General features: G+C 39.6%; 2 protein-coding genes across 2 annotated transcripts in view; one reads left to right on the forward strand and one right to left on the reverse strand.

Annotated features, from left to right (window-relative positions):
* The window catches only part of SLC44A3 (solute carrier family 44 member 3), an 89386-nt gene extending 74935 nt beyond the window's left edge, over positions 1-14451 (reverse strand). The window contains exon 1 of the mRNA XM_090146316.1: positions 14320-14451. The gene's annotated coding sequence lies outside the window, so the exon portion shown is untranslated. The remainder of the gene's footprint in view (positions 1-14319) is intronic.
* Positions 14297-20585, forward strand: F3 (coagulation factor III, tissue factor). The gene is made up of 6 exons (XM_031614797.2): positions 14297-14435; positions 15421-15535; positions 17333-17517; positions 17933-18114; positions 18242-18401; positions 19494-20585. Exons 1-6 carry the CDS (start codon positions 14363-14365, stop codon positions 19631-19633), a joined length of 855 nt encoding a protein of 284 aa, XP_031470657.1. The 5' UTR covers positions 14297-14362; the 3' UTR covers positions 19634-20585.
* Positions 20586-23634: the final 3049 nt, after the last annotated feature.

Genomic DNA, 23634 nt, shown 5'->3' on the forward strand with positions numbered 1-23634 from the left:
TTGTCACTACATCATCTACTAGAGTTTTATAGACTATTTGCAGCATTGAAACCAGCCCTTATTTCTCACCTTGCCCCCAAGATGGAGGTCTGGGGCAGGTGGGCTCAGAACAGCCCTAGTCTCTAGCATATATCATTAACTAGCACACTAGAGCAAAGAGGAGGGTTTGAATTCTCACATTACACTTTGCAATATGGCCTTGTGTGAGTCATGAAACAAGGCTGGAGAGAAACTCTGTTTATGCACCCACCCAGATACATCCCTGTAAGCATCTGTTGCAATCTTCACTTGAAGCACAAGGTAATACCGATGAGCAGATGCAGCACACGCAAACAAGGGTCATTAAGCAATATGTTCACTATCTTGATCATTTTCTTTATTAGTTCCAAGAGCTCTTAGTCTCCTGAATGGAAGGTGTGTATTTATTATTATAGTACACACCCAGAAGTGTCTCACCAAGTTTATGAATCCCAACTAGCATGGCTTTAAGTAAATAAAAATGTCTCTTATCTAAGGTGGAACATTTTCTATTGTTCTATTTGTCTTGTTACAGCAGTGAAGTACAAACTCACCCTTCTGTCATTCTGCTTTCATATTTTATAACTTTATTCCAGGTGAGCAGAAATTCCTTGATCTTATTTTGATTTCACCTGTGTTATTGGCTGCAATTCACTAACTGCAAATACATATTTTTGATATAACAATGGATTTTTTTTTTCAGTCTTATGAACATTCCAAGCTTAGAGTTTCAAATATCACCAACGTACAAGTTAGCTAGCATAACATTTAGTTTTACCTGAAGTCAGCAGAAGCTCTGTAATGCAGTATTGGTTGAGGGGGGGATGTTTGAAGTTATTAAATTTAAATGTGTCTTTTAACATAGGGAAGCAACAAAACTCATACTGACAGCACACAGCTCTAAACTTTTAGCTGTAAATAGAAGGTGGGGAAAGTGATAGCAGACCTAAACGGGACGAATACAGGATAGGTGCCCTATAAAAAGGAAAAAAGAAGTCAAAAATAGAGCTGATTTCAATCTAAGAGCAATTTGCCACAGAAGCGCAGTCTGCCTTAGCTGTAGGAACAGTCAGCTGACAGCGTGCCCTACCCAGGAACAAGATGTTTAGATTCCTTAGTCTACAGCTCAGCCACCAGCACCCCCACAGCTCTGGTGCTGTTAAACAAATGGGCCTTCAGGAACTACAATAGATCTCAAGGTGAAACATAATGGACGTGACAGAATTAAAACTTAGTACTGACTGCCAACGTGATGACTGAAGAAAAACATAGTAAAGGATAATAAATTCCTAAAATGATAGTAGGATTATTTGGAGATGTCTAAGGAAATACTAGCATAAATAAAGGAGAGAAACTGCAGAAAAATATTACTAGGTGAGTACTGTAAGATCTTTTCATCTAAAGAAGCTACCTGATGAAATCTTACAGTCAGTAGCAGATATATTTTTGTAGTGGCATGGTCTACCTGACCTGATAAACACAAAAAGTAGAGAAGAATCTGTGATTTCATACAGTTTTGGTAGGAGAAGAATAGGAAAAATCTTCTGGCCTTCTAACAAGCCATAAATAATGAAGTAGATAGCTGAAAACAAGATAAACAAGTAACAAAAAGGCCTCTTTTTCCTTCTGATTCACATGGTTCTGATACAAAATAATAAAAAAAAATACTGGTCACGACTGAAATGTTTATAGATCACGATTGCTCTATTACAGTGGTTCTGAACTAAGAAAGAATGGATTTTGAAAAATCAATGCTTTACAAAAGCCTAATGTTAAACACAAGTGAAGAAATATTTTACAAGTTGCAGTGGTGAATGAAAGCAAACATCTCTCTTCAACATCACAACTCTAGGACAGACTAATCTGGCTTGTTATTTAGACATCTAGCATATTCCCTATATCTCATACTTCAGTATACTCTGCACTTCCATATATTAGCCATCAGATATATCTCTGGTTATTTCTTAAACAATACACATTTCAGAATCCATCCTCCCCTTTTCCAGTGTAAGTGCAGAGCAGTAGTACAACCAGCCAGTGCCTGATTCTGCTAATGACTGAGAAGATGAACTGCAGACTCTCATTGAGTCTGGCTGACTGACCTGGTTTGCTATGAATTATGAAGTCTAACCTGCTGCAGTCCCTTTTAACTGCCTTCAGAGTTTTTAGAAGCCATGCCCTTACAAAATATGGAAAGATTTCTATCTTTGGTGACTGCTTGGGACAGGTAAGCAGAACAGTTTCTGTCTGCCTTTGTGACGCACACACTTTCTACTCATCCATTAGCATGCTTTATCAGGCTCACAGGACACCTATTTTCTCATCCTACCTGCTGGTTTAATATGCTAACATTAAGGATACGATGTCTAATTAAAAAGTACTTACGCCCTCACTTATCTTTGGTTACAGTAACAGCATTTATTAAGCTTCTCCCCTTAGCAGGTCTTGCAGACTCTTCAGACATAGCTGCCCTAAACACAGCTGACAGGGAAGGTCCTTTTCCCACAGTGCCATTATCTTTCTTCCAACTTGAAAGAATTTTTCTCCTCCTATGTTTGGCTAAGGTGTGGTTTGTTAATCTACACCAGTGACTGCAGGTTGATCGTCTCAAAACCTGGCAGGTCAGAGCAGCAAGATATTTCATCCAACCTGACCTCCACAGCCTCTGAGAGGCCCAGCTTTTATCGGCAAAACCCTTACTGCATAAAAGACCAACAACACAATTTCAGAAGCTTGTCCATCTGGTGTCATTTGTAGTGTTGATTAAAGGAAGACTGCTTTTTAGTAACATATTTTTTCTGAAACAAATTACTATATCTAAAACATAACAAAATCTTATCATGGTGAGTCTGGTGAGTGCCGATGCACAATTTCTGCACTATTTTTAAAAAAGAAATTTCTGAAAATTCTATTGCACATCTGATAAGAATTTTTGGTTTAGGTAAATAAAATAATTTGCCTTCCAGTGAGAGGATAGTAGAGTAGCACTGATAGTACTCACTGCAACCATTTAGCAAGCACTTGTAGTCCCACAACATTAGAAGACTTTTAACTTATAAATCCTTGCAGATTACTGAACTGCTGTGTCAGGCAAGGCAGAACATCTTTTTTAATAGTTCAAATAACATAATTCAGCATCAGTGGTTATATTAGAATATAGTTAGGTTGTAGAAATCTGTGGTGCAAGCCTGTTTTCTGGAACTGGAAACATACAACTTGTTTTCTACTCTCGTTTTGGGGCACCTCCTTTCAGTTAGTAAATATAACTGAAATTTCGTTACAGAAGCAGATCCTTTGAAAAAGCAACAGTGAGCCTTAGTGTAAAAGCTGCTATTGTTCTTGGCTGCTGCTTTGCTGGGAAGAGAAGCCTTTGGCTGTAAACATCACTTGTTCCAGTTTCCTGGGAAACCTCATTAGTAAAATCCAAATATTCTTCCTAAAATCTTTTGCTATGCTGAATAGTTTTCTTGGCAAAGGATCAATTCATTCTGGTCTGATTACATTCTGCTGATCTGAACATATTTTCAGGATTGGAAGTTTTTTGCCCCAAATATCTTGGTGGTTTTTAAGGATTCAGCCAAGAACACTATCCAATCATTATGCACACAACAGGAAACCAAGTGGGAGTTATGGGCTATGCTTTTATCATCACACTGCAGGTAATCTTGGCAATGCAGATCTTTTGATATGGTATGGATAAACAAAGACTGAGGATTATATAAATGCAAATGAAAACACTTTTTTTGTATACTAAGAATGAATACGTGCTTCTACAATAAATTTCAAATTATCTAAGTAATATAGAAAAATAGAAAATAACATACTCCAAATACTAAATATAAATATTTAGTCAAAAAATGTGATAAAAAATGATATGCAGAGAGGTCTCAAGCAGCTACAAAATTCCAGTTATCGAGATCCCTCAAAATCTGAGCACATACATAGGAAATTGCTATAAACCCTCTCTCTGATCATTTGAAGACAAAGGAGATGGGTAGGAGGTAAAAGGAATGTAAAATTCTGTCTGAGACTTAAGCATTTTAGCAAGGAAGACATTTTTTTTCCCTTCTCTCCCTTTATGCATTAATGCTGAACTACAGAAGAGAAGCATGTTCATTCAGTAGGAATTAATTGGCAAAGTAAATGAGACTCACTATCAATTCTAAGTGATACTGATTTCTGTGAAGTAAAATTTACTTTGACAATTAGAGCCTTAGAGTGATATATGTTGAGTGTTTTCCCCTTGGTGACTAATAATAATTGAGTTGTGTAGACTTATATAAGCTTTAGTAAACAAAAATTTAGAAGAAAAGCTGGAGATATACTCAAATGGATACTTCAAATAAATATTTGGACTGAAAAAACTTTATCTGGAGGAAAATAAAAGCCATCTGTAAGAAAGCAGACTGAAAGGTTGTTGAAAATAGAGACTGAGAAAGTTAAAAGGAAAAAAAAGGGCACAGTACAGGCCTTATTATGCTTTGAATGTGAGTGGATTCAAGTAAAACAGTGGAAAAACTTAGTGTAATCCCTGACCAAAGCTCAGGTAAGCTAGCTGCTAATTTGAGACTTAAGGCCAAAACAATCTTTTTTATGGGGCTGCAGAAAACAGACCTCATCTTGGGCCAGAGAGCCCATGTGCCTAGCTTCCTTTTGATGGTGGACAGCTGAGTTTGACAAGCTCAGATGTAACCCCTTGTCTTCCCTGCAAGTGGAATGTTTACCTCCAGTTTGCTTACTAAATAAGTCTGTAGACAGAGACTTCAGGAAATTACAGTGCTGAAAATAAACCAAATCTGCAACAGCTGGGTCAGATACACCAGTCCATTTGCAGTATGCTACTCCCTTAACCCTTTATTCAGTTTAAATGCTATTTCTCAAAAAATGTAGAAATGTAGTTCATTTTAAATATAGTCTACTTTCCTACAAATGTTTGCTGTAGTGGAAAAATGAAGGCCCAACCTAATCTTATCTTATCATTAAAAATAGTTAATATTGAAAAGCAGATAATAACTCATAATTTGAGCTGTTTATACTCTTAAATTGTTGCATGTTTACCAGTATTATTGCTATAAAGGGGATGTGTGTGTGCAAATTTCCTAGTGGAAATTCCCGGTGATAGTTTCAGCTGTGCAATCCTTGGTATTGTTACTTCCTCAAAACTATCTGCTGCCACTGCTGCAGTATGGCTGGAGAATAAGACTGGAGAAGAGTTAAAAAACAAAAGCAGTGATATAAATACACTGAGATCAACTGTAATCTCTAAGAGTATTTTCTTAGTCTGAATTCATTATAAGTAAGCTATGGGGGAGGAAACTCTTAGTTTAACACAGAGATCTATCCACGCTGAAAAATGAGAATGAGAAATTCATTCTTGGCAGTCTTCAGCTAACTAGCACTAACTTCACATGTGGACTGTGTCACTGTTGGTTATGTTCCTGCAAACATATACCTTCATATTTAATAGTCTGTGTTTTTGTCTGGAAATACCCATTTGAATCATGATGTAATTCCTGGGGGTTGTCTTTTTTTGCCTTTTAAAAACTGCCTTTTAAAGAAAAGATTTACTGGTAGTTGTAAAAAGAAGTAGAACTAAGGAAGTAATAAAATCACGCAGCAAACAAGCAACTTTCACAAATACAAGAAGTGTATTTCGTGCTTACTCAGACAAGAGCAAAAAAAAAAAAAAAAAAAAAAAAAGCAGTCCTAACTGAATTATCTAGATTCACATTTTTACTAATTTAGTTATCTACACGCTAAAAGAGAGTTTATGATGCTACAAAATCAAAATATTACATTTTATTTTCAAAACTTACTGATAAACACTTTGCAAAAGCATTGTGCTTTCTGAAAGCATGGAGAATATGAGAGAGAATGGAAACCAGCATTTAACACAGAGCAGTTTGAATTATGACCCGGAATAGCTCCAGGGCATGACAGAGATTTGTCTTAGTGCACTGGAAAGCCACATCCCCTAAACTTCCCTCTTTCTGATATTGTGTCATCTGCCTCTTCAAAAATCCAGTCTCTGTCTCTCTCACAGACTTTTCACTCTCTGCTGCAGATGAGAAAACATGTCCTGCAATATTTCCACCCACAAAAAGAACAAATAGAAAGCAAAACTGAATCTTGAAACAAAAACTTAGCACGCAATTATGGTGCTGATTACTAATGTCATCTGGGGTCTGAGAATGAAAAAGCAGGATATTTGGTTCTTCATATACATTAAAATACGTGCTGTAGAATTTCAAATTATCAGTATCCAAGTATTTGAAATGGACATTTTTCAGAAGGCTCATCCGTCCAGCTGGGACAGGAGAAGAGATGGTTCTTGGACTAGTTTCTACCACAGAGTAAATGCAGACTCATAGTTAGGCACATATAAATTGAAAATTCTTTCAGCAGCAGAGTATACCTACTGGTAGTGGCAAAAGTGAAAATGTGCACATATTTTTACCACATCACAGAGATATATTAGTCAACATGAGGCTTGGTAAGTCTGCAATACACAGTCAGTTCTGTATGACTTACAGTTGTTTCATGCCTGGAAATTATTATAATGTTCTAAGGATTTAACTCTGGATGTAAGTAGGAAAGTTTTCTGTGGAATTTTAAACCTGAATTGCCATTGGATACATTGAGCAGTCTGGCAAAAGATATCATTAGCTGATGATTGTTTCCTTTGTAGAGAGGTACAGTTCTTAAGGAGGAAACAATATTCAGGTACGTACATTTAAAGCTTGCTAATGAAACAGTACAACTGCCAACAGATGTAGGTCTCACATGCAACTCTAAATTTCATATACCTTGAACTTGATTTTCTTCTTCTTTCCATGCTGAAATTAATTCCATAAAGTCTTAAGTCATACAGCCAGCATAAGCAAGAATATGTGTCCTTTTAACAGTTACAACTATGTAAAATTTCCAAATAAATACTAATGAATTAGAAGTAGGTGATTTAAAACTCAGTTCCAAGTTCCCCAGGTTCAAACTTGTTATGAACCACATACCTTCAAATTATAAACGTGGCTTGTGATTGAAAACCCTACTGATAACCTCTCTCAAATCCGGTGAGAAATTCTGCTTCTTCAGGACTGATCTGCCTCAGTGGTACAATGAAAAACGTCACAAAGTTTCTAGAAGATCAGTGTTTGGTCTGTGAAGCTAGATTTATGTTGAAATTTTATTGCTAATATAGTTAGACTTGTGTAACTTTCCTGGCCAAAGACTTTGTGTATGGTTGTCTGCATATTCCTGTTATGCTATTATAGGTCAAGTCACTTACTTAAGACAAGAAAGATATACAGGAAAAAAAAAAAAAATTAGAATCAAATGTAGTTAATAAGAAAAATGTCATGTATCCTTGAGTCTAAAAGCAAGTTATTGTAAAAATTTCTCCTAACGTAAAAATTTCTCCTGCTGTTCTGAAGGATATATGAAGCTAAGTGTACAAAAGTAATTCTATCTTGTATAGCAACATTTTAAAAGTTATTTTATGTGTAAGGTTTTGATTTTATTTAACTAAAATTTCTCCACTGTACTGCACAGTATCAGCTGTTTTCCATTTCTGTACTGGCAGAGAGAGAACCTGGAACTGAATGGAGATGGAGAACACTGCTGGGTAGAAGGCCAATAAAAATATAGCTACAAGGGGGATCAATTGCTGAGCAAAAGCTATGGAAATGTGTCAAACAGAAGGCAAAATACAGAGCTGCTATAGATTCTAAGCCGTGTGTCAGTTTAGCAGCACCATTCTGATCCACAGCACTCCTTTTCTGTCAGGATTAAATTAGGGCAATTTATGAATGTAAGCTGCAAGTGACAGAGAAAAGAGAGATGAATGAAATTACTAATAAAAACTGTTCTGTCTGCCTCTCTTGAATGGAACTTTGCACCACTGATCACTGGCAAAACAACCAAAGAGGTAGAACCAAATTTGTCTATTTCTTTCTTGGCAGCAAGAAAATGTGCTTCTGTTTGTTTCTCCTTGTTTCTTTTAGACTCTTTATACTCTTCTTAAAACTATGCCATCGAGGCTGAGATCAAAAAAGTTCCTGTCTCCATCCTTTCTTTCAAGTAGCATACAAAAGCTTTTGTGAGTCTGGTTCATCACATTCCTGGTTAGACTGAATCATTAGTCAAACCATGAGCAAAGCAGCTCACATTTGTATTCAGAAGGTGTCAGTGTTCCAGTTCTTGGAGCTAGTTCCTTTCTCTCCTAGATGTATCACAGTCTTTACAATATATAGAAACTACCACAAGCAATGAAAGATTCTAAGGATACAGTTTCAGATTGGACACAAGAAAGGAAGTCTGGACACTGTTCAGCAAGGTTTTAAGGTCTATGTCAAGAGTTTGGATGCCAAAAACTGGCCTCTCTTATTGGAATTTTTCCTCCCCTGTTTAATGACTGTGTCTGAGTGGCAGTACTATTTGTTTGAAAAGGTAACACCTCAGGTTCAAAGGACTGCTGAATTCTTTCCAAGATTTTAAAATTCCAAGGAGATATAACTCAGCTCAAGACTCTGCTGCATGTCAAGTGTTGCCTTTGCCAAGTATGCCTCTCAGATTAAGAGGAGAGAGGGAGAAAAGGATCCTGTGAAATATTTTAAAAATGTAGTTCCAGATTTACTTTGCCTAGCTCTATTTTATGTTTTAATTACAAGACTTGGAGCCTTAAAATTCCAACCAGATTAAAAACAAAGGAAGCTAATACTTAAGATTGGAAAAAGGTGCTATAGAATTCTGTGCTTCTTTTTAATGAAGCATTTCAAGGAAATTTATCAGGGCTGATCATGAGAAAAAAAAAGAAATCACTATCACAGAAAGCAATAGGAGTGCCTTCAAGGAGATAGGAGCTCTGGAAGAGATGTCCGAACCTTCCTGCTGGTAGCAGCAAGAGTCAGTATGGCCCACTGTGATTTACACGATGAGGAATAATAGCAGGAAACAAAACTTGGTCTGATGGTATTTTGAAATTAAACACCGTGGAGGAAGATCAGAATTGGACTCCACATCAAGTTTTCAAACTGAAAAATGCAGACTACCTGTAGCTGTTATTAGAATTGTTTGAAAGTACACATTTCTTGTGAGCAAAATCTTTTGTAATTTCAGAATAAACAAGCTATTCATTTTCAGTTCTTTTTTTCTAAAGCAAACATTCAACCTAAGAACTTCTTTCCTCTATATACTTTACATTCCATTGAAACACACTGACAAAGGTCCAAAATGCAGCTAAACAATGAACAATGTTTCAAAGTTAACATTTTCGAATGCCAGAATTCAGGCTCCCCAAAAGACCCTTACTTGACTCCCAGTACATTAAAAACATATAAAGATACAGTTTTAAATTCCTGGAGACTTTTGGGTTTGGAGGTTCAATACTTTACTATGAATCAGGGAGACTTTCTAGCTAAATGCAGGTTACCAGAAGTTTCACCTCAGCCCTGCATTACTAACTCCTCTGATATGGTGAAGGAATGCATTTGGATGCTGGCCACTTACGGGATTGCTCCACACATAGGAATGTGATCGACGCCTCGGTTCTCATGAGTTTATGCTGTAATCATGTTCTCAAACTGGCTGAATTAAAACTGTTTATGACTTTCAAATACAATGATTATGTCTGGAAAGACCAGTGTAAAGATTTTCAAGAAAACCACTTCAGAATTTGCCTCTGGAGGAGACCTAGGATGTTTCTTACCCCAGTGTACTGGACAGCTAAGAAGCTGACTGACAATAGCAATGCCCATGGTCTTTGCGGGTGAGATACACATAAGCAGAAGAAACAATTTCAGAATCACACAGTGAACCACACAGTCACAGGGTTTGGAAGGGACTTCTGAAAATCATTCTGAGTGGCCTTCTATGATAAGCAACCAGCCTAGGGGCCTTCTATGATGGTGTAGGTGCGTCAGTGGACAAGGGGAGAGACAGCGATGTCATTGATCTGGGCTTCAGTTATGCCTTTGACACGGTCCCTCCCAACATTCTTCTCTCCACATTGGAAGGATATGAGTTTGATGAGTGAATTGTTTGGTGGATGAGGAACTGGTTGCAAGATTTGGATTTAAATTTTAAATTAGTTCTATCTCAGTGTAGCTTTGTTATTTGCTGTTGCTACGTGTTATTTAACAAAATCTCAAACCAGTTTTAGAATCACAAAATAATTTATCATAGTTTAGGTAATAACAAAGCCAGAGATAAACAAGAAAGTTACTGGGAATTTCATTGGTGTGGAGATTTCAGGAATAAACAGCTCTACGTGTATAAACAACACTGCTCTTAAGTATACAAGTTGTTTCTCCATTCCATTCCACTAATCTAATGACATTGATTACCACAGGCATCAGAAAAATTATACTAATTCATTTTCTGTACATCAAAAATGGGTCTTGATACCAAAACCTACCATGTTATATAAATCCTCCTAGTTACAAGAGAGGTCATACAAATTTGGTCAGTATAGCCATTTTTATATAAACTCTAAATCTATAATGTGTTTGTAGTCTCCTTACTTTTTCTGGCTTGATGTTCAGCAGTATAATCACCCCACACCTCGGTGCAGAACATTCTCACAGATCAGATACTCAACTTTTAGACATATGTGAAGTATCTAAATATTGAATTCAATTTTCTGTTTTTCCTTTATCTTCACTGGAGACTTCTAATAGATATGAATTTTTCTTTGCTTAAAAAAAAAGGAAAACATAATCCTGTGATAATGTCATAAAACAGAAAATTATGATATTGTATGTTTCTGACTCCACCATACCAGACTTTCAGCATACCCATAGAAAAGCTGGGTAAATACAGTTTCCTCCCTATGTACAAAATAGTTGTAAAGCAACTCACAATAATAAAATAATCTAAGTTAGTTGATAAGTTTGAGACATTTACATGCACAGGCAGAAAATGTTGATGTAAACTTACTGTCATTTCAAGATTTTGAATGGTCTTTGCCCTTTAGAATCTTGATTGGAACCGGTAAAAAGAACAAAGAACTGTGCTGTGTATGCCTTTCTAGTACTGTATTTGATAGGGCAGCTCTGCAGGACAAACATTAAGACACTTGCAGAAGAAAGTACCATATCAGAGATTGCTTCCTAAGCTTCTATTTTATCTAATTAAATATAATTAATTGCTTATGTAAATTCATTACCCAGTAATATGAGTCACTGAGACACGTTAAAGAAAGACTTTAAAAGTCAAACAAAAGGAAAAAATATTAGGAGCAATTCCAATTTGGAAAAAGCTCTGAGAGATTTTGAATCTTACATAGGTGAATTTTTCACTGTTGGGCATGCCAACATTGCTGACTTTTATGTCAGCATGGAATGATGAATATTCTGTAGCACTACAAAATTTCAAAACATTAGTAAGTATTACAAAACATTCCTTAGAATGTTGGGAAACTATCAGCATAAGGAAACTGATCTGTTATGGATGTCATATAAAGCAAATGATATATGATAGTACAGAAAACATATCATGCTGAATTTGCTTTGCTAAGCAAAAAGGTATTAGCTATCTCTAAAGCTAACCAGTTTAGAGATCTAGTACATTATGTTACAGATTTAAATACATACATGTATTTCCCAAAACCAAGAGTTTCATAGACTTAGTTCCCCTTTTCTCATCAACTTTCCTATAATCAATGTGTGGTTTGCTTCCATGATATCGAAGAATGAAAATCTGTAAGGTCTGTTCCTAATCTGGCAAACTTTCCCAATAGTGAATTCCTCTAAGCTCACCAGAGGAACGCAGAGTGGAAACAGTCATCTCCATCTCCCTGCACGGAGGGAGTCAATCTCTTGCTATTGCATGATTCCCACACATTCAATAAAGTCACACTGAAGTCCTCGCATTATCCATTTTTTTTTCAATATTTAATGGATTTGTCTAACTTCCTTTAGATGTCTGCACTAGGAAAATATGGATTTCACCTTAGGGGAGATGTTTTTCTCTGCTACTTGTAACATGAGCAGAGGATGACTATATAAGTTATAGAGATATACACAGTAGATGACTACATTTTGACATTCCGATATGGGATCCAAATCCTAAATGCTGAGGGAAATTTCCAGAGGTCTAAGTCAGCATAATGCTTGCCTGCATGTAGCAACATATTGTCAAAGTAAGTGGGAAATTTTCTGTCTTAAACATGCTGTTGAAATACTGTTCATGTGGCCAGGAAATATGACCCAGAGTGCCACCAACCAGTGGCCAACCGCACAGCAGCCTCCCAGCCCAGAGACACCAGCCCTGTCAGGCAGCGCCAGCTTCCTCTCACTTCCCAGTTTGGCTCCTGGAGTTGGGCAGCACAGCCGTTCTTATCCTTCAGCCAGATCTGCTTCGTGGCTTGATGGAAGGGGAGAAAGAAGAGCAGAGGCAGCAGCAGCTTTTCTCTGCCTCAGTTCTTCTCCCATGTCTGTCATCCCCTTCTTTCATGAACATCATCTAGCCACACTGCTCCTCCACACCCAGCTATCAAATTTTCCCTTCAATTTCCTTCCCTCAGCACAGCTAGCTTGGCAAAGTTAGCCCATCACCCCTACTGATCCACACACACCCTTCTGTTTGGGCCCTGCTGCAAATGGCAGCCTCCTTCCCTCATGCCACAGCACCCAACAGCACAGCTAAAAGCCTCGCATTGCTGAGCAGTGGGAAATGCTGCTGGAATAAGGTAACACTGGTCAAGGTGGTTATTCCAGACAGCCTAGAAGGTTCCTCACCTCTCTCTGGTACAAGAGGTCATGACAGAGGAAATGGGAGCAAAGATGGGATGTTGAGATTATCTCCATATCACAGCTGGCCCACTTCCCTTCTTTTGTAACTGAAATGGAAGGACATCTAACTGGAAACAGAGATTAAAAGTGATTTAAGGTTTGATAGAAACACCTTCTTTTTCTTTTTTTAGATAAATGGGTCCCATAACTCTTTGTCATGTCCTTTGGAAATCAGCTATGATTTTACCAGGTGACAACCTCGAAAATCTAGTCACACAAGATCAGGACTCTGCACAAAGCTGAAAGCATGCAAGCTTTTTCGCTGAGGTAATGTTGACATACAGCTGCAAATAGACAGTGCTGAAACTTGATAAAAACAAGGCAGGAAAATCAGAAGGTGTTTGTCTGGGATTCAGTGAAGGAATGCTGATAATTTTAAAAATCCAGGATTCGGCCACACCTTGAAACACTCGATATGGTGGAGACTTTGGTTGAAATTGCCACTGTATCTGGATCCATATGTGTTTATTTTACGTTATGAAACAGATCTGATTGCTTGCATCTAAGTGTACACCAAGCATGAAAATTAAAGGCAATTAAATATGCAACTTCCCTATTAGTCTTCTCCTACACATATTTTCCAAGTGTAAGACCTTGTAAAAACCATCATCAATACAAAAAGAAATGTCAGCATGCACCTATCCCCTTTATATCCGTACAAGATTCACCCACACCGCCTGTTTCCCACCTTCCCAGCAGAAGTATCCCGAGCTGAATGCGAACACAGCTCCCTCTAGAGCTCGAGCATCAGATGAAAGCAGACCCCGAACCCCAAAACTTGGGTTCATCGCCTGGCGAAGCAGCACTGCGGCGATCACGGGGGGCACAGCGGGGGGCACAGAGTACGGGCAACACCGGGGGGCACAGAGCCTGCGACACTGACGGCAGCACTCAGCAAACCTGTCCAAGATACCTTCCTACCTGTGAAAATGACATCTCTTCCCAACAGCTCTGTAGGAAAAGACAGGATAGACACCATCTGGTGTCTGGTTTACGGGAAAGCTGAGGTACAAATCCCCAGACAATGTTTGGGGATTTTGGGGGGGGATTATTTACTGTCTATCTGACAGGAGCGAGCCCAGCAGTCGCGTTCTGCGTGCTGAGCCGAGGCCGGCCGGACTTTTGGCGCTGCAGAAGGTGCAGACCTGAGCCAGGCGGCCCAGCTCGGCAGGAGCACCGCGCGGCCCACCAGCATCCCACCGTGCGGCCAGCGGACGGGAGCCGGGCTCGGCACGCGGCACGGGGACGCGCAGCAGCACGGCGCCAGGTGGCTCTGGGCACGGAGCCGCCCCTTCTCTCGGGCCCCTTCCCGCGGCGGGCCGTCCCTTCGCAGACCCCCGTCCCGCCTTGCGCAACCTTGCGATGCCGAAACGCTGAAGGACGGCCCCCCTCCCGTCCTCCCTGACCCCGCGCGGGACCCAGCTCCGCCGCTTCCACCGCCCGCCCCGCGGGCTGCCCGCGGAGTCTCCGCCTCTCTTTCCGCAGACATAAGGACGTCCCGTCGGTAGCTCACCGCGTTTATCTCCGTCGCGACGTCGCCGAGCCGCTTCCCGAGGATGGCACGTGCCCCCGCCGGAGCGCGAGCCGTGCTGCTGGGCGCGCTGCTGTGCTGCTGTGCCGCCGCCGCCGGTGGGTGATGGCGGGAAGGGAGCGGCGGGCCGAGGCGGGTGGGTGGGCGCGGGGCTCGGCTCCCGTGACAGGGCGGCCCCGAGGGAGAGCGGCCACGCGCGGCGGCCTTCGCTTTCCGCCAGAAACTTCGCGCGTGGCCATTGGGGCGGGGGGCAGCGGCTGCACTGTGGGGCGTGGAGAGCCGCGGCTCCGTCGTTCAGCGCAGCTGGCGGAGCGCTCGGTCGCCGCGGGCGGTTTGTTCCTACGGGAGTCCCGATGTCCGCAGCCGGGGGGCTGCGGGGCTTCCCAGCGGCACCGGGAGCGAGCGGCGAGATTTGCTTCCCTTGTGCCAGGTCTGAGCTAATCGGAGCGGCAGAGGAGGCCACATTTAGGAAGCGACGAGGGTAGGGCTTAGCGCAGCGCTGGCAGTCGCGGAGGTCGCGACTCGCCCCGCCGTGCGGGGTTTTTCCACCGCGCTTTCCTGCGGGGCAGTTCCCCGAAGTGTCACCTCGGCTCGAGGCAGCACGGCGGTCTGAATAGTTTATCTTCCCAAAAAAATCGAAGGGGAACCGAGGTTGATGCCTTCTGCATTAGAGACAGTGAGGGACTGTGAATCGCGCTGCTGTTGTTTGGGATTCGGACGTTCTCACGTGAGAGTCTTCTGTTTGGGGTTTGGACATTCTCATAAGGGTCTTCAAGATTCTGTAAGTTCTTAAGGGGTGTTGGATCCAAAAGTAAAGTGAGGACTCATCTGGCGTTACCTCAGCAAGCTCGGAGTTAGAACAACAGTGAAAGAAAATAATTTTCTTCTCATATTTCTCACTTCTGCCAGGGCACATTCCTTCGGTGAGACAGTGTGAGCCCAAAGGGCAGGACGGGGCCTTTCCGCCTGAAATAACTGCCCTAAGTAGTGATTAGCAGCAGTGCTGCCTTTACCTAAACAATGAGTGCAGGCAGCCAGCAGTTACGTGTAACGTGGCTAATGGCACTCTTTTCTCTTTTAAAGGCAACCCAGGACTACCAACAGCAGTTAATATAACCTGGTCTTCAGTCAATTTTAAAACCATACTAAAGTGGCAACCAAAACCATCGGGTTACTTCTACACCGTAGAAATACATGGGTAAGTGACGCGGAGGTGTGTACATCAATGGCAATCAAAGGAAGTGTGTCTGGAGTGTTTGATTATTTTTGAGACGGAATGTATCGGGAAAACAGCTCACTTCTAAGGAAATTGACAACCCAACTGCTAGCACTTCTTTATATCCAACCGTAACAATGTCTGCTTTAGGTTTCTGGCTTTGCCCACTTCAGAAATGGGAAGCTGAGCTTTAGATTGGTATTTCAGTCTTGGGGTGAGGTGTGGCTCCAGCTACACTAGAGATGTGTGCCAGCATATGAGAAGAAGTTGACATCTGATCTGACGTGCCATGTATTAGACGCATTCACCTTTTTATGTCTGAACTCAGTCTTTGTTCTTTAGTCTCAGGAGGTGTCTGATAAATATGAGTCTGAATTTTCTAATCAGTGATTCACCATAATGTATGTTTAGTCTTGCTGGGTAATACTGAAAATTACCTTTGTTCATCTAGCTCTGTCAAGACTTTCTCTGTCATCATGTTTTATAGAAACTGTGAAATATTACAGCCATAAAAACGATCAGCCTGTGTGAAGTGTCTGACACCTCTGCTGCACAGAAACTTCAGTGAAGTTCAGCAATAAATCTGTTCTATTTTTAGCTCCCGCATTAATTCACAGATCATTAATAAACATACCCTGAAGGGGTGTGAGTCTGCATCATCAACGCTCCCACTTGTAATGAAGATGTGGTACTGTAGTCTCTTCTGTGTATAAAAGTTGCCTAGAAATGAGAGCAGTCGCATGACTAATGGATGAAATACCAACGCGATGGTCTAATGTGCTCTTTTATTCTTTAGGCTAAAGGAGCAATTAAATGAATAGACTTAAAAGCACGCTCTTAGCAGAGTAGCACGACCTAGCTTAAGCGTTCAGTCTTACAAAGAGACAAGTGTGGGACACAGAACCTTATCTAGCACCGTGCAAGTTGAAATGTTTTATGAATCTGGAGTTTATTTTGCTTACGAAATATTGAAGTCTGTTTGCCCAAGGTTTAGCATAGAATCAGGTATAGTTCAGATATGGAGGAACTTCTTTAGACAAGATGTTCCTATAGACAACTTGCACTAAAATGTTTTCTTCCTCTTTCATGTACATTTGTTTGATGACCAAGATCAGATCTCTTCTGTCCTTTTTCAAAGCATTATTAGGATGCAAAGCAGCCATTAAAACTTTTTTTCCCCTATGGCTTATTTATTATTTCTCAAGTAAATATTCTTTAAAATCGAGAGAAATTCATAGAGGTAGACAATATTTTTTCTTGCTTCTGTAATGTAATACTGCAAATAAAATTGCTACTAATGTCTTGTTCTTAGTGACATTTGTGCCTGCATAGATGCAAACACAAGTGACACAAATGAGGAGGCACTGTTACATTAAGCAATTACTATACATGGCAGCAGAGCTTCCCAGGACAACTCATGTTTTTTAGGCAATGATTTTTAGATACATCTTTGAACAGGGATAACATTTTCACCGTGATTTCTATACCTGTTTTTTTGTTTTGTTTTCATAAAGCAACTGAAGGAATTACTATGGCTCATTTTTTTTTTTTTTTACTTGTTTCTACAATGCGTTGTGAAAAATACCTGTGCAGAACTGTCGTTTGTTTTTGCGTGTTTGTTTTTTTCCCTTCTGCTTTTCAGCCTACTATACCTGCAAGGCCATTCCACAGACTGAGGAAGTCTATCCAATTTGAGGGGAAAAAATGTTTTTAACATGTATAAGTAGCCTGTGAAAGTCTTCTTGGGAAGTGTTGACACTTCTTTCTTACTCTTTTCAGGGAGACATCAGATACCAAAAAAAAATGCATAATGACTACAGAAACAGAGTGTGATGTTACTGATGCACTCCGGAATGTAAAGGAGACCTATACAGCACATGTGTTATCTGTAAAATCCTTGGTGGAGGATAACTTTGAAGAACCACTTTTTGCGAGCTCTGAAAAATTCACACCTTATAATCAGAGTAAGTAGAATTCACAGTTAAATCTTTTCATTAGCTTCCTTTCAAGATGATTTCCATTGACTTAAACAAGGTTTGGGTTTGGCCTAAAGCTTTCTCCTGTAGACTCTACGGATATCTTAGAAGATGACATTCAGGCATAAAGCTCTCTCTCCCTATTTCAGAGCAGTGTGTAAGATTTTAGTCACTACTTGTTTCTCACTGTATTGTACACCATTTTATTAACATTGTGTACTAGATACAGACACTTGTTAATAATCCTGTGCTGCCTTGGCTGAGTAAACTCTTCTGTTTGAGAAGGGAAAGGAGTAAAGGGAGGAAAAGAGCATATTGTGTAGAAAACAGTAGAAGTACAGAACAGCCAAGACTGGGGAAAAAGGTAACGCCAGTGTTTTAATTCAAAAAAATGCTTTTTTAGCTATTATTGGAAAACCAGAGATCCAGCACCACACACAAGAAGATTCCAAACTGAATGTTGTGTTTCGAGATCCGCTTACACCATATATGTTTCCTAATGGAAGTTTTCAAAGTGTTCGAGATATTTTCAAACATGACCTGGAATACAAACTCTATTACTGGAAAGATCAAAGTTCTGGAAAGGTAAGGCCTTACTCTGCTTTTCTACATACTCTGTAGATACATAATAGCTATATAATTTTTCTGCTACCTTAAAAGCATGGGCATTTTTGCAGAGGACCTGAAATGAGAAATGTTTTTTTCTTTACAGAAAGATGCAACAACAAAAAGCCATATGTTTGATGTAAGCGTTGACAACAAAAATAACTATTGCTTCTACATCCAGGGAATCATTCCCTCTCGCAGAGAAAATCGTAATGGTCAAGAAAGCATGGTGCTCTGTACCACTGTAGAAAGAACTATTTTAGATGGTACGTATCTAGTGAAGAGTGTTGTTCTGCCTTCAGCATTCCAACAGAACAACACTTCAATTTTGAATGTATTCTATAACTCTATAAAGTGTGACACCTAAGTTATAAAATGAATTCATGTAGGTTCATCTTTAGCTAGCTGGAGTTGGCTGTAGGGTTTTGCTAAACTGCTTGATTCAGTTTTAAAGCATCTGAGCTGTTGACTGGTCGTGAGGGTTTCAGGTCTCAGCACTACATTTTGGCTTTGCTTTTTTTGTTGTTTGGCTTTTTGTGTGGTTGTTTTTTTTTCCCCTCACTGTTTCCCTCAGATCCTCCCAATACAAGTGATCCCATAGCAAGTACAAGTGGTTGATTATCTCTAAAGCATAGGAGTGCTGGAAATCTGAATGACAAGCATTTCCACTGATTTGAACTGAAATTTATCATCTCAAAAGCAGAAGATGAATCTAAGACTTTCTTTAGTGTTACACTGCCATATCAGCTGACAGACTGACTTCTCATAAATATGTGAGCAGACAGTGAATCAGCCAGTTTTATTCCAGCCTGAATAACACTTTTTTCAGTATAAAGTCTTGAATATTTATTAAATAATATCACAGTACTATCATGCTTGTTTCCTCTCCATTAGATGAAGCAACTAGAACGTTAAGTAGAGAACCTCTTACAAAATTTGCTTTCTAATTAACTTTATTATCTAGAATATATACTTTTATATATCAAAATAGTTAAATTCTATGTTACAATTTAAATAAGAATCTTTTTTATTGGTACTCTCTAGCTTCTAACATAGGAAAAAAAATACCCACTTAGTTTCAGAGAGATAATGCAGAGACTGGAGGAATGATTTGACCTACTCTTGGTATTTTGTTGTACTATCTAGATTAAAACCTACTGTGAACCACGTGAAATAAAGCTTACCTCAGTTCAAAAAATTCATTTTAAAACAAATTCAGTTTACATTGGGATAATCATTCTACTTCCGTGGTACCATGAAATACAGAAAACATTTTTAAGTTCAGTGTAAGAATTTATAGCAGTATGACATGTCATTTCTGATAACTGAACCTTGGATTTTTTTCCCCAACTCTACAGAATATGGAGCAGAAGTCTTTATCATCATAGCAGTGGTAGCAATTGCAGTCATTGCTCTCGCCATTATCCTAGCAGTGATCCTGTGTAAACGCAAGAAAGCAAAAACTGCAAGAGAAAAACAACCACTTAACGGTGTCTAAGGAAAAACTATTGTGGATACTCGTGGAAGATACAAAGACAGAAAAAAAGATGGAGCCTTTAGCCTCTCCGGTACAGGAAATTTGAAGCTAAAACTTTTGGTGGACTCAAAGATCCATTAGACAGTGACAGATTAAAAAAAAAAAAGCCACAGTTACCAGGAAGCCCCTGTCTCCAGTGTCCGGAGGCTGGAAGAATATTTTGGTGACCTGTTACAAGATGATTGCCCTCCTCACACATTCTTCTCAGCTAGAATCAATTGAATCTCTGATTTGACCAAGCACTCCGAAAGTATAAGCTTTACTGAGCCAGAAGTCTTACAGTACTTGTGAGGAGAAAAAACACTACATTTGAAAAATATGTCCTTTACTAATGAAAAGGACCATTTTCCTGTTTCTGTGAAACAAACCTCTACTTATCTGACTTTCTTATGACATTATTAACTGGTGAAATGATCTGTTAGTTCAGATGGTACGAAGAAGCTACTGCTATTTCTGCACTTCTTGGATAAAACTATCTTGGTTTGTTTATCTTTGGATATATCCAATCAGTGCTAAACAAACAAATTAGTGTATTGGTGACCACTAATTAATGCTCTTGCAATAGATAGCTGCTAACCATACTGAAAGCATATCTGGATTACACTACACTACAGTTCCAAAGACACGGTAGCCTGTTGGTTCCAAGTCTGAGGGAATAGTAACTCACTTCAGGCAAACACTGAGTAAGTAGCAGTAGTTACTGCATTTTGAACTTTATTCAAAATTAAATGGTAAATCAATAGTTTATGTATTATAGATTCAAATCATCTTGGTGACGGGATTCAGAGGTACCTTTTGCTACGATTGTTTTAATATTTATTTTATGGATGACAATCTAATTTTTATACTGGTGATATCTGTATTTATAGTAATTTATACTTTTCTAGCGAAATAAAGGTGACTGGGAAAACAAGACTTTCTCTTTTTTTTTAAATGGAGTACAATATTCATTCTGGAACTCAAGTTAAAAATATGCTTAGGAAACTTATCTTGCAACTGAAGTTTACACAAGTTTCAGAAATCTAACCAAGACCATGTGAAATAAACCAGCAGGGCACCTACTACCTGTAAGGACAAAAATATGAGAAGCCATACTTCATGAACTAACAATAGGTTTTGAAGAGTCCCAGATTGCTATGCAGCTTTCTTTTTGGTTAAGAGATTATTCAGAATCAGCTTCTTAATCTAATGGAAAGCTAATAGAAAGTATTTTGGATGCCCATCTGGATGTTTGCTTAGGGATCCCCACACTGATGCCTGCACCACTTTTGATACTAGTGTTCAATCAAGGCAGTATGGGGCATGGCCCAAAGCTGATAACTGCTGCAACGTTCTGTCTATTGCTGCTACTAACAATGGGGATAAGAACCAAAGTAGAAAGGGGAAAAAAAAAAGCATCAAGCAGTTTACACACTAATGGGCTGTATACCTCAAGGCTGTGTATGTGCCTCTGAAGAGGATACCAACTGCGTTTATGAGAACTGATAACAAAGAATTGATTATCCCAGCTTATCAACTTTCACAGAATTGTATTTGCTATTTGTTATTCTTACTGCACAGAAATATAATGCTTCATATGGATTATGAGTCCTGTGATCACGCCTGAGTAGTCAGCAGACATTTGATTTATTCTTGAATTCTGTTATTTACAAGGAGAGAAAAACACTTTTTACTTAATATTGAGCAGTAAATGCTTAAAGCCTTCTTTGGAAAAAGAACCTTACACCAGCCATCAGAAATATGAGAGTGTGTGGGTGTAAACTTAAAAGCATTCCAAAGTTGTCATCATTACTCTCCTGTTCCACTTCATTAGTTTCATTCACAGTAGAGCTCAGGAAAGGCAAAAGTTCATAGGAAAACAAAAGCCCACAGGAAACAGCATAGTATTTATTAAACCATACCATGCATTTGATTATCTACATGGAACATTGTTATAAATTATGCTTCGTTAGCTAGATTTTTCATTTGCTTTCAATATAAAGGTTGTTTTTATTAAAAGAAAGAAAGAACACCCACAGATTACAAACAGTGCCTTAAACGGTGTAAGAACGGCCCACTGCTGCACAAGTTTTGGAAACCCTTGGCATTTCTGCTCCCTAGCTACAGTACTTTATAGCCTTGGCAATGCTCAGTAACCAGAGTCACGAGGCCTACAGATCCATTTCTAAAGTTTTCTGGCTGTTTGTGAAGACATTTGAGAATGGGGCTTTTTCCCTCCCCCACCTCTCCCACAAAGCTCAGTGGATCAGTGCATACAGCCTATGCAGACTGTTCTAATGCAGAGGTTTAAATTCCTTAGTACTGTCTCTAGAAAAAAATACTAGGTCATATCCAGGGCACACACACAGGGCCAGCTTCAGTGCCCTACAAATATTGGACAGAGCCAGCCAGGCAGGGAATTGATGTGAGAAGGCTTTTCCTAGTTTCCTGGCCTATCTTATAAACGCATTTCTGCCTCCACATGGGTTACTACTGATATTCCTAATTCCCCATCTTCTGCTTTGCCTCCAACAATTTCAAGAGGAGAAAGACATTTGCACACTTACTTGACATAACATTTGTGCCAATGAACTTGTAGCATGGCATACTGTAAGAAGCCACTATCAGTTTGTAATACTGCTTTAAATTCAAATCTTTCTTCACACAAGCAAGGCAGCACAGGCTGATGTGATGCTAGCTTTCTGCCAGCCCTAACACCACTGTGGACAATAAAGTGACTGCCATTTCTTCAAATGAACAGCTTTACAAGACTTAGATACAGCTGCAGACAGCTTAAGCCAATCTATTCCTAGCAGACTCAGCTTTTCAGTGTGAGAAGGGTGCTGCTGAGAGGCACACAACAATAAGAACGCGATTATAAGCTTAACTTGGATCACTGTTCATGTGGCAGGACTAAGTTCCTGCATTTAGTGAGTAAGAACAAACAGCTATGAAACATTACCCTCTTATTTTCTAAGTTAGTACTGATTGCTGCACAATTTTAGAACTCCATGATACACAGGAACAAGTGGGCTTTTGAGAGGACCAGACAAGAGTCAGTTCGTCAGTTTGCAATCCCTCAGTGGTTAGCTGCTACACATAAGAGTGCTTCCTTAGCCTAGGTTTGTCACTCTAGGAGAGAGAAGTCCTGTGCTGGAGCTTTGCTGATGGGTTTCTGTGCGAGTTTTAACTCCTTTCTCAAACACAAAGAACAATCTGCTAGACAGGGCAGAAACAGGCACTGGTCATCTGAAGATCTTTCCAAAACCACTGTCTGGTGTTACCACACCATCCGCTCTCCTGTGTAGTACATTCACATCCTTAACGCAGAGAATCTTCACAGAAAGGTGTCCCTTCCTTATATACTGCTGTAGGTGCCCCCCAGTGTTACGCAGAAGGTCACTTAAAAAAGCTCAGGGTGTAATGAACAGGACGGATGCACTGCAAAACTCTTTTTCCTTCTACCCTATGATGGGAAACTCTTACACTCTTCTGCTTCTTTTGGCACGAGCTCTAAAATCAGCCCAAATATCTCATTTCAGTATCTTCCAAAAAGGCCCAGAGGAACACCTACATCTCCTCCTGCAATTCCTCAGCAGGTAACTGTAAATGAATTAGGCAATTTCACAGAAAAATTTGCCTTGGGTTCAATTTCTTTCAGTAAAGTCTGCCCATACTTGGGGGGGAAAAAAAAAAGACAATTGAAAGACAATTGTATTGACTGCCACCAGGGCTCTTATAACCAGGTACTATCTTGGATATCCAGCTGCAGGTATTACATCTTTTTCTCTTCTTATAGAAAATTGTGCTCCATATTATGGAATTTCATTTGTGTTCAATTTTTTGTTCATATAAGCAGCTCAGAAACCTTCTGCTCCTTACTTCCCCAAATTCCACTGCTGATGTTTCCATTCCACCTACCCACCCCATCCTCTTCATTTCCATAACTACTACTTCCCCAGAGATGCACTCACCATTTCATT

Source organism: Phasianus colchicus, chromosome 9, assembly GCF_987193195.1.
Source record: "Phasianus colchicus chromosome 9, bPhaCol1.hap1.1, whole genome shotgun sequence".
NCBI lineage: Eukaryota > Metazoa > Chordata > Aves > Galliformes > Phasianidae > Phasianus > Phasianus colchicus.

What these genes read in the sequence shown, in the direction of transcription:
- F3 (XM_031614797.2), top strand. Translation starts at nt 14,363, where the DNA reads ATGGCACGTGCCCCCGCCGGAGCGCGAGCCGTGCTGCTGGGCGCGCTG. An exon ending in TACACCGTAGAAATACATGG is followed by an intron (nt 15,536 to 17,332) that starts GTAAGTGACGCG and finishes TACTCTTTTCAG; the next exon opens with GGAGACATCAGATACCAAAA. An exon ending in AGAAAGAACTATTTTAGATG is followed by an intron (nt 18,402 to 19,493) that starts GTACGTATCTAG and finishes CCAACTCTACAG; the next exon opens with AATATGGAGCAGAAGTCTTT.